Raw genomic sequence first — 12,193 nt, forward strand, 5'->3', positions numbered from 1 at the left:
TGAAATACAGTTTTTCATTTAGAGGTGGCTAAATCTGAAATCATTTTCTCTGAAAATAAATATACAGATGTGCTCATAAAGATCTGGTTTACTTGGATCTGGGGTTTTTTAATGGTGAACCTGGAAAATCCAGGTTAGATGTTGCTTGTAGTTTGGGAGGGAGGGAAGGAAGGAATTAATAAATTAATTAAAAAGAAAATTAAATAATACATTTAAATAATATATTAAATTCATATTAGCATAATAAAATAAATAGAATGTATTGTATTAATTTAAAAAAAATAAATTACTAAATAAATAAAAATAAAAATATATATATAGGACTTATATATAGGACTTCCATTTTATAGATATTGCAAGAATATCTTATATATCTTATATAAAGTCTTTTAGACTTGCACTCTATTCATTTGCTGCTTGTTTTCTTTAAAAAGAAAAACTAACACTTGCTTTCTATTCTTTTTGATTTCTATCGGTTTTCTTTTCATTTATTATGCAATTAACAAAAGCAAAAAAGACCTCTAACACTAGCTTGCTCTATTCGATCTGTTTTCTTTTTATTTATTATATTATTTTAAAAAAACCTTGCTACGTGTGCTGCATTAAGCTAACTGAGACTTGTTATAGCACTTGCATATCATTGCTCTTTTGTTGATTTTGATTGCTTCTATTGTCTTCATTTGTAAGTTGCTTTGGATAAAAGCGTCTGCTAAATGACTAAATGTAAATGTAAATATATATATATATATATATATACACACACACATACACACATACATATATATATATATAAAATGTTATACATAAAGCCCTATTTTATAGCCTGTTTGTTGAGATGCCATATAAAGAGTTATTCAGACGTGTAAATGCGTTTGCTTGGCTGCACAACACAAATACTAAACAGCAGCAATCAGACGCATGCGGTTCAATCAGCCTCTGATTGTTCACGAGTTCCTCCTGTTTCCTCTGCTCCATCTGACACAAGCCGTGATTGCACAACCTCAACAACCTCCTGGACATAAACGTCGTCTCTCTCTGCTTCTCTTGCAAACGTCAGGACAAATATGAGGCTGCATTTCTCGCAGCAGTAATTCATGTCATTTTCTCCTAATAATCCCATTGTGCCGCTGGACCGTGACCCGCTAATGCTGGTGAATCAGCCCGTAATCTCCTGTAACACCACTGATGATGTGTTTTCTCTGATTATTACATAAATATTTCCTTACCAGAGCGTCGATGAGCACCTCGGCACCCTCCTCGCTCTCGTGAAGCGTGTCGATGTCTGTCAGCTCCTGCAGGAGATCCACCACCGCGATGCTGATATGTGATTCACGTTAAGGACTTACAACACTGACCAACGGCTAAACACAAAACATGAGCACATTTTGGCAGATACTGATTTTTTTTTTATGTGCAATAAGCAATATAATAACACTACTACTCAAAAGTTTGGGGACGGTACTTTTTTTTTTTAAAGACATTTAAATGCTACATTTTTTAGATTTCTATTTCAGATAAATGCTGGGGTTTTTTTTACATTCTATTCATCATGAAGCAGCACAACTGTTTTCAACATTATTAATAATCAGAAATGTTTCTTGAGCAGCAGATCAGCATATTAGACTGATTTCTGAAGATCATGTGACACTGAATACTGGAGCAATGATGCTGAAAATTCAGATTTGAGCACAGGAATAATTTACATTTTAAAACACTCACACAGAAAACACTAATTTTGAATTGCAATAATATTTCAAAATATGAATATTTGTACAAAATTTTTTGTACTATTTTGTGAACATTTTATATATTAAATATTATATATTTTGTGAAATATATTGTGAAATATTTTAAATCAAATAAATGCAGTTCTGAATTGTACCAAGCCCAAACTTTTGAAAGGTAGTGTATATTTTTGTTGTTATGGCTAATAACATTTTTTTTTATTATTATTATTATTATTATTATGGTCGTTTAGATTATCATTTTTGGGTTATGACTGCTAACAACTTTTATTACATTTCCAACCATTTTTTTTAACGGCTAATAACTATTTCTTTTTTTAAAGTTTTTAAATAGATGATAACCAATATTTTTCTTGACTGATTACCAATATGATTACTTACAATAATATATTAAAATAAATATATATTTTATACAGTAAATTTGCCAATCCAGAATTGGACAAAAAGTATTACAAAACATTTGATACTTTTAATAAGATTTTGCATACTCCTCAATGTTTTGATACAAAAAAAGAGATAAATTAACAATTATTTAGGCAGATTTTCACATAAAAGCATCTACTAAATTAATAAACGTAAATCTAATGAGTAAATTTTAAACATGCCAATAGACAGTGCATCTACTAATCGAACTAACTTACTAATATTAAAAGCAATTATTTGAGCACTAGTGTTTCTTATTATATTACTGTGATTTCTATTTCATAAAAATGGTGTTAGTGTAATATGTGACCATGGACCACAAAACCAGTCATAAGGGTCAATTTTTTTAAATTGAGATTTATACATCATCTGAAAGCTGAATAAATAAGCTTTCATTGATGTATGGTTTGTTATGATAGGACAATATTTGGCTGAGATACAACTATTTGAAAATCTGGAATCTGAGGGTGCAAAAAAATCTAAATATTGAGAAAATCACCTTTAAAGTTGTCCAAATGAAGTTCTTAGCAATGCATATTACCAATAAAAAATTAAGTTTTGATATATTTACAGTAGGAAATTTACAAAATATCTTTATGGAACATGATCTTTACTTAATGTCCTAATGATTTTTGGCATAAAAGAAAAATCTATAATTTTGACCCATACAATGTATTTTTGGCTATTGCTACAAATATACCCCAGCGACTTAAGACTGCTTTTGTGCTCCAGGGTCACAAATATGATCTCTGGTGGTTTGTCATGCTGAGGATATCAGTGTTGTCGTGGCTGAGGAGGCCGAGCAGAGAGTGGACGGCGTTCAGCTCCACCAGCAGATGATACAGCTCTGGAATCGTGGCGATGACATGCATCTCCTGGATGATGTCATTCAGGTCAAGCTCCGCCTCCATGAACCTGCCGACAACAGGAAGTGAGGTCACATCTCACTGTTTGCATCTCATTTGCCATATAATGGTGAGATTTAGAAGTGGAGTTAAATTCTTCATAACTCACTTCTCGGGGTTGTCGGGAAACTTGATCCTCAGCTCCTGGTTTTTGTAGGATCTCTTCTCAAAGGTCAGGATCATCTTCTTCACTGTGCTCTCATCCACAAGCTCACCCTGTCAACACACAGCAGGTCAGGAGGTTAAAGGTCATGACCACCACGATGCTCATATGTGATTCACATTAAGGACTTGCAATACTGACCAACTGCTAAACATAAATCATAACAAGCATATTTGAAATAGGGATGCAAAATATATATATATTTTTTTTTTATGTGCAATAAGCAATATAATAACACTACTACTCAAAAGTTTGGGGACGGTACTTTTTTTTTTTAAAGACATTTAAATGCTACATTTTTTAGATTTCTATTTCAGATAAATGCTGGGGTTTTTTTTACATTCTATTCATCATGAAGCAGCACAACTGTTTTCAACATTATTAATAATCAGAAATGTTTCTTGAGCAGCAGATCAGCATATTAGACTGATTTCTGAAGATCATGTGACACTGAATACTGGAGCAATGATGCTGAAAATTCAGATTTGAGCACAGGAATAATTTACATTTTAAAACACTCACACAGAAAACACTAATTTTGAATTGCAATAATATTTCAAAATATGAATATTTGTACAAAATTTTTTGTACTATTTTGTGAACATTTTATATATTAAATATTATATATTTTGTGAAATATATTGTGAAATATTTTAAATCAAATAAATGCAGTTCTGAATTGTACCAAGCCCAAACTTTTGAAAGGTAGTGTATATTTTTGTTGTTATGGCTAATAACATTTTTTTTTATTATTATTATTATTATTATTATGGTCGTTTAGATTATCATTTTTGGGTTATGACTGCTAACAACTTTTATTACATTTCCAACCATTTTTTTTAACGGCTAATAACTATTTCTTTTTTTAAAGTTTTTAAATAGATGATAACCAATATTTTTCTTGACTGATTACCAATATGATTACTTACAATAATATATTAAAATAAATATATATTTTATACAGTAAATTTGCCAATCCAGAATTGGACAAAAAGTATTACAAAACATTTGATACTTTTAATAAGATTTTGCATACTCCTCAATGTTTTGATACAAAAAAAGAGATAAATTAACAATTATTTAGGCAGATTTTCACATAAAAGCATCTACTAAATTAATAAACGTAAATCTAATGAGTAAATTTTAAACATGCCAATAGACAGTGCATCTACTAATCGAACTAACTTACTAATATTAAAAGCAATTATTTGAGCACTAGTGTTTCTTATTATATTACTGTGATTTCTATTTCATAAAAATGGTGTTAGTGTAATATGTGACCATGGACCACAAAACCAGTCATAAGGGTCAATTTTTTTAAATTGAGATTTATACATCATCTGAAAGCTGAATAAATAAGCTTTCATTGATGTATGGTTTGTTATGATAGGACAATATTTGGCTGAGATACAACTATTTGAAAATCTGGAATCTGAGGGTGCAAAAAAATCTAAATATTGAGAAAATCACCTTTAAAGTTGTCCAAATGAAGTTCTTAGCAATGCATATTACCAATAAAAAATTAAGTTTTGATATATTTACAGTAGGAAATTTACAAAATATCTTTATGGAACATGATCTTTACTTAATGTCCTAATGATTTTTGGCATAAAAGAAAAATCTATAATTTTGACCCATACAATGTATTTTTGGCTATTGCTACAAATATACCCCAGCGACTTAAGACTGCTTTTGTGCTCCAGGGTCACAAATATGATCTCTGGTGGTTTGTCATGCTGAGGATATCAGTGTTGTCGTGGCTGAGGAGGCCGAGCAGAGAGTGGACGGCGTTCAGCTCCACCAGCAGATGATACAGCTCTGGAATCGTGGCGATGACATGCATCTCCTGGATGATGTCATTCAGGTCAAGCTCCGCCTCCATGAACCTGCCGACAACAGGAAGTGAGGTCACATCTCACTGTTTGCATCTCATTTGCCATATAATGGTGAGATTTAGAAGTGGAGTTAAATTCTTCATAACTCACTTCTCGGGGTTGTCGGGAAACTTGATCCTCAGCTCCTGGTTTTTGTAGGATCTCTTCTCAAAGGTCAGGATCATCTTCTTCACTGTGCTCTCATCCACAAGCTCACCCTGTCAACACACAGCAGGTCAGGAGGTCAAAGGTCATGATTCTCATCTTTAGAGACCAGTGTCCCTCTGAATTACATGAGACCTGCTTTTTTCAAGTTCAAAATACTATTTTATACACCTAAAGGTGCATAACTATTAACAGTTATGCACCTTTTCTACAGTACGCTAAAATGTTTTTATGGTTAATTTTATTGAAGCATGAAAAATTCTAGATTGGAATCTAGTGCGAATGCCGTTTAAAAAATATATGCAAAACAGTGTAGATTTTTAATACTGGCTATAACACCACATCTATATAATAATAATTAAAAAAACATTATTGGTTAAAAACAGATTAATGGTAACAAGAAATATTTAAATAATAAATATTTTATTATTGACACCAGAATAAATTAATTAAAAATCGAATTAATTATTTAGAATTACACAAACAATAAAATATGAAAAACTGTATTGTGTGTTTAAAATCAGGTTAAACAGTAAACATTTACAATATTAGCAATCAAACCAGTTACTGGCCATAATATATTATTATTATCATTATTATTATTATTATTTAAAACATACATTTAAAGAATTATTTATACTTATTGGTTATAATATGAAAAACTGTATTTTGTGTTTAAAAACAGGTTAAACAGCAAATATTTAAAATATTAGCAAATTTCATATTGGTCATAATTATTGGTTATTATTATTATTATTATTATTATTATTGCCACAAGACACAAGAAAAACACAAATATTAAACATTAAATCTAATCAATTATTTAAAATTACACAAAACAATTATTGGTTATAGGTCATAAAATATAAAAAAACTGTCTTGTGTTAAGTAGTAGTATATTTTTATTTAATGCCATGTCAGCATCTTAGGCTATTTTCATGGCAAAAAAAAAAAAGATTCAAAAAATACAAGTATAACAAATACAATAAAAACCAGCAAACAAACAAACAAGTTATATTACACAAGATTTTTTACATTAACATGATAAAAATTCTAAAACTTTTTCTGCCACTGTCTTGTGTTGTTTGTTTTCTTGTGTTAAAAACAAACAAACAGGTTAAACAGCAGATTATATAACTGTCCATCACAATCTTTTTTCCCCATCACAAAACTTTAATTGCATTGTTAAATGAGGACTTTAGAATAGTAGACATTATTATTACTGCAATATTTTTGAAACACTGTGCATTGTGAAAACCATGAAATACTTATATTACTATACATTATTAAATAAACAGTTTATCAAATAAAATTACACTGGCATAAAACAGTCCACCTGTAATATGTGACCCTGGAGCACAAAAGCAGTCTTAAGTCGCTGGGGTATATTTGTAGCAATAGCCAAAAATACATTGTATGGGTCAAAATTATTGATTTTTCTTTTATGCCAAAAATCATTAGGATAATAAGATCATGTTCCATGAAGATATTTTGTAAATTTCCTACCGTAAATATATCAAAACTTAATTTTTGATTAGTAATATGCATTGCTAATGACTTCATTTGAACAACTTTAAAGATGATTTTCTCAATATTTAGATTTTTTTGCACCCTCAGATTTTCAAATAGTTGCATCTCAGCCAAATATTGTCCTCCTATCCTAACAAACTGCATCAATGGAAAGCTTATTTATTCAGCTTTCAGATGATGTATAAATCTCAATTTTGAAAAATTGGCACTTAAGATTGGTTTTGTGGTCCAGGGTCACATATGTTATTCACCACAGATATTCAGAGAGCACATTTGTGTTTATAATTAAGCATTCAGAGGTCTTGTTGCACGTAAAATAACCCCATATGACTCCGGTTTGATCTCACCTCTGGATCTTCTCCATCCTGATCCATCAGTCTCTCCAGGATCTTCTCTCCGTCTCCTGTCTGCTCCTCGCTGTCCGGCTCTGATCTCACCAGCACCCGTCCTGTGTCGCGGCCCGCCGTCTTCTGCTTGCTTCTGGACTCCTCGTGGCGGTCTTCATCTCTGGGTCTCTTGGCACCTCGGTCGGGCTGAAAAGAGAAGATTATTTCACATGATTTGACCATGAGAGACTATTCTCAGATTTATACAAGAGTGATCGCACACATCTGCATCAAAGAGAACAACACTCACAACTCAGTGCAAATCTATACTCGTTACATATTATAATATAACTTCACTTTCTGCCACTATAACTAGAAGACCTTTTTATTAACTTCTGAACAAAAATACAATGTCATACTTGTTGAGCTTCACTGATAAATAAATGCTGCTATGCAGAAGTAAACAACCAATATTTTAAATGCAGATTACCAATAAGCTTACTAATATAAATATATTGTTTTTTTACAGTATGTTTCCAATCTCAGATTAAAAATGCATTAAATCAGGTATTAAAACTAGATAATGTACAAATAAAAACAAATAATAAAAAAGAGAAGACTTTGAAAAACTAAAAGTAAATCCTGATATTTTACACTTCTATTATTGGCCTAATCAGACCAATACAATATTTAACATTTTTACTGTTTTGGCTAAAACGGTCTGCTAAATTAATAAATAAATAAATATGTAATGGAAAAATGTTAAACAAAAATCCTAATAATTTTGAAATAACATCCCAATAAACATAATTTAGGCATGTTGTTTCAAGAAACATTTATAATATCATTAGTCAAATTGGTTGTCATCCATAACAAAATAATAATAATAACAATAATAACAACAAAAACAATTATTATTATTGTTGTTGTTTTAATTATTGGCAATGACTGAAAAAAAATATTATTAATAAACAATATTATTAATTAAATGATTTGACAAACTGTATTTTGTGTTAAAAAAACAGGCTAAAGGATAGTACTTTTGTTAAAAGTCACTGAAAAACAAAAAGTATGAAAAATTTATCAGACTGATATTATATTATCCCCCGGTTTCACAGACAAGGCTTAAGCCTAATCCCAGACTAAAATGTAAATCTGAGCTGTTTCAACTGAAAGAAACTTGCACTGACTGATCTTAAAATATATCAGTGCCTCTGTTTTATCTCAAGATGCACACCAGTAATGTTTTTTTCTAAGTACGTTCATAAAAATGACTTCAATGTTCTAATTGAACTATGGCCTAATCCTGGCTTTAAAAAAACAGGCTAAAGGATAGTACTTTTGTTAAAAGTCACTGAAAAACAAAAAGTATGAAAAATTTATCAGACTGATATTATATTATCCCCCGGTTTCACAGACAAGGCTTAAGCCTAATCCCAGACTAAAATGTAAATCTGAGCTGTTTCAACTGAAAGAAACTTGCACTGACTGATCTTAAAATATATCAGTGCCTCTGTTTTATCTCAAGATGCACACCAGTAATGTTTTTTTCTAAGTACGTTCATAAAAATGACTTAAATGTCCTAATTGAACTATGGCCTAATCCTGGCTTTAGTCTAAGCCCTGTCTGTGAAACCGGGCCTTTATGTTTTAGGATAAAAGCCTTTACTAAATTAATGTAAATGTATTGAATACATGTTAAACTAACATCCTATTTTATCCTAATAAACACCTTGTACGCTCGGTTAATAGAGGAAATGTTGTTCAGTTGCAAATTTACAAAAAAAATCTTTAAAAAGCTACATAGCACTAGCATAGTTTTTGGACATGGTTCTATGGCTTTAGCTAATACGTCTCTGTACCATGGTAGCACTACAGTACTTTTACTGCTGGGGAAGTACGACTGAATCTGACAACTACACAACATCCCGATAAAATAAGCATTTAAATTAATGCAATGAATAATACATTAAACTAATAAAGTGTATTTAAATATAAACAAACCGCCAATAACCCGCTTGCGTCTGTGCTAATTCAGTAAAAGATCAATCAGCGCTTTTACCTACTTACAACAACCCTAAACACAACTAAATCATTTGTAACGATTCAAAAAGCGGTTTTATTTTTGCGCTAACGATTAAAGTTTAAGATAATGCTAATACTAGCAGCAGAATAGATCAACCAATGACAAATTCATCCGTATAAAGTCACGGAGAGACATTAAACGCGTCAGTACCTGATAATTCAGCAGCTCCCCAACATCCATGGCAATTTCTGTGTGGTTTAAGCCTTAAAAATTCAGATTGTTGTATAATAAAAGTGTATGAACGCGACACGCTTGTGAACAAAACTCGTTGGTTTCTATTCTTCTTCGCGCGAGTGGCCGGCGCGCGACGCACGAGTGACGTCACTCAACAGCGACACCTGCAGCTGCGGAGACGCACTACAACACTACACAGTACACACTAAACTGTACACTACATAGACAACACGGTCAGAATTGATGGTATTATGGAAGTGGTGTGTTTCACTATTAAATAAGGTCCGAATGGTTTACAATGAGACCGGAAACACGTATTAATAAGAAGGTAAACAAAGTCAGTTTTGATGTTGACTGTGTTTAAAGAGTTTTTTGGATATCTTTATGGGTTTTTTTAAATCCACTATCACTCTTAGTATTTCTGTCGTTCTGTCTTGTGCTGTTTGGCTTTCACAAACTTTGCTGCAGGTCTTTATCTGTTTCTCGACAAGATAAGCAGGTAAGCAGACAGCTTTAATTATTCACACAGTCAGAGATTACACAGCAACACAGACACATTTCCCTTCAGCTTTATTCACACAAGATAAGAACACTAACACACGCTGCATTTAGTATGAAACTATGCATTATGCAACAATAAATGTTTTAGACGTTTTCACATTACCTCATTATTTTGCATATTCAGTGTTATTCAGTTAGTTTATAGTTTACTAAAACTATTTAGTTAGTTAGTTAGTTAGTTGAAATAAAAGAAACTTTACCTGAAAAAAAAAAAACATATTTCAGTCAGTTGCCTTGGCAAAATTTGTTTTTTATTTAATTTATTTTGATGTATTAAAAATAAAACAAAAACATAATGAACACTATAAAGATAATTCAAAAACGAAGAAAAATGACAAAATTACTCAAACCTTAACTAGCATTAAAATAAAAACAGAAAATATTAAAAAAGGAAATTCAAAATATTAATAAAAACTATAATAGTATCTAAGTGATGCTAAAATAGGCTAATAACTGAAATAACCCTGTTAAATTAATCCTAATATATTTTATATATAAATTAAAACTAGACATATTAAAAAAGAAAATAGGAAAAATGACAAAAGTATGCAACAAACTTGAATTAAATTTAAATTAAAACATATTTATAAAAAAAAACTTTAATATCTCAGTGATACTAAAATAACCTAATAATTAAAGTAAACCTGTTAAAACAACCCTATATTTTATATATACATGAATGAAAGCTATGACAAAAAAAAACAACAAAATTACTAAATCTTTAACTACAATTAAAATGATAACAGAAAATATAAACAAAAACTAATTCATTATATTACCTGTTATAGATCATATAAAACCTATAATAGTTTTGTAATGATACTAAAAATAACCTAATAACTAAAATAACTAAAATCATCCTCTTAAAATTACCTTTAATCCAATTTTATGGAAAGTAATGCGTTACGTTACTTTTGCGTTACTTTTTAAATCTGGACAGGGCTTGCTTGTTTGTTTTTAAAATAAAAAAGTTCTATTTTTGGCAAATATAAAAGCCTTTTCACACCAAAAGTGAAATGAATAAGCCTCAGGCTGAAGGGAAAGTACATTTACGTCCGTACAGTAGAATGCAGAAGAAGAAATTTCAACACACTTCAGCAATAAAAAAAGTCACTTGTGCTTATTAGTATGGTTGAACTGGATCATCGAAGGTCAGAAGCAAAGACATTGGTTAATAGAATGGGATTAAATACATAAAGGCTTGTTAGTACGGTTGAACTGGATCATCGAAGGTCAGAAGCAAAGACATTGGTTAATAGAATGGGATTAAATACATAAAGCATATTTGTGTTGTTTAACATTTAATTATTCCAGGTTTGCGTCATATTCTGAGTTGCATTATTTTTATTCATTTTGAGGAATACTGAATCTGTGTTTTTGTGAGTGAGATGAATTAATGCATATTCATATTTATTTTAGAACTACAGTAACATCTTCTGATTTCTCTCAACATGGGGACAGGAGAGCTGTCAATCAATACATTGGAAAAAAAAGTAACTTGCGTTACTTATTTGAAAAAGTAACTCAGATATTCTCTTGTAAATTAAAAAGTAATGCATTACTTTACTAGTTACTTGAAAAAATAATCTGATTACGTAACTCGCGTTACTTGTAATGCGTTACCCCCAACACTGAACACAAGTATGCCGATTATCTAAGAAAAATGTGTTGCAAACTGTTTAAAAAATATGTCATGTTGTCTTTGTGTGTAATATGTTGGTGTTCAGGTTCAGTCTGCATGTTTCTGGCCTCTGGTCTAAAGGCAGATGAATATTTAGTGGATGTTTAAATAATGCAGAGCTGCTGAAAGGCCTCATTTATGTATCTGTCTCTCATCTCCCTCGCTCTCAGGTCCGGCCTGTTTTGCGTGTCACGGATGACTGGCTGCTGTGAGACTTGACAAGACAGAGGCGCGATCGAGATAACGCTCATAAATCCAGCATGAACAGGTGATTTTCCGCCCGCTCACCAGCCGACCCGCGTGGAATATTCACCCTGTCATGAATCCGGACTGAAGGGCGCATCAGGGCTGTGTTTCAACACATTATCTCGCTTTTTTGCTGCATCACAGATGTATTTCAATCTGCTACCAGTGTCTATCATATTCTTCTGTGATTCTGATGCATGATAATTGTACAGTAGGACTTACAGTACAGTAGATGGGTGAATGTTATGAAAACATGTCTAGGACACAACAAACAAAACGTGAGGTATAATTACATTACAATTTGTATTATATGT

The 12,193-nt window shown here is 31.3% G+C and overlaps 1 protein-coding gene and 1 long non-coding RNA gene across 2 annotated transcripts in view; one reads left to right on the forward strand and one right to left on the reverse strand.

Annotated features, from left to right (window-relative positions):
* Positions 1-9,531, reverse strand: part of LOC107694421 (beta-catenin-like protein 1) — a 69,092-nt gene extending 59,561 nt beyond the window's left edge. Inside the window, exons 1-5 of the mRNA XM_016494110.1 lie at positions 9,368-9,531; positions 7,153-7,338; positions 5,222-5,328; positions 4,983-5,122; positions 1,227-1,324 (exon numbers count right to left, since the gene is read on the reverse strand). Of these exons, the coding sequence (XP_016349596.1) occupies positions 1,227-1,324; positions 4,983-5,122; positions 5,222-5,328; positions 7,153-7,338; positions 9,368-9,397 (561 nt within the window). The 5' untranslated portion in view covers positions 9,398-9,531. The remainder of the gene's footprint in view (positions 1-1,226; positions 1,325-4,982; positions 5,123-5,221; positions 5,329-7,152; positions 7,339-9,367) is intronic.
* Positions 9,532-9,698: 167 nt separating this feature from the next.
* LOC107694414 (uncharacterized) lies at positions 9,699-11,906 on the forward strand. Its single transcript, XR_001634868.1, has 3 exons — positions 9,699-9,719; positions 9,860-9,890; positions 11,804-11,906. It is a non-coding gene; the product is annotated as an uncharacterized LOC107694414 (long non-coding RNA).
* Positions 11,907-12,193: the final 287 nt, after the last annotated feature.

This window comes from Sinocyclocheilus anshuiensis, unplaced genomic scaffold, assembly GCF_001515605.1.
Source record: "Sinocyclocheilus anshuiensis isolate Anshui unplaced genomic scaffold, SAMN03320099.WGS_v1.1 scaffold1826, whole genome shotgun sequence".
Taxonomy (NCBI): Eukaryota; Metazoa; Chordata; class Actinopteri; order Cypriniformes; family Cyprinidae; genus Sinocyclocheilus; species Sinocyclocheilus anshuiensis.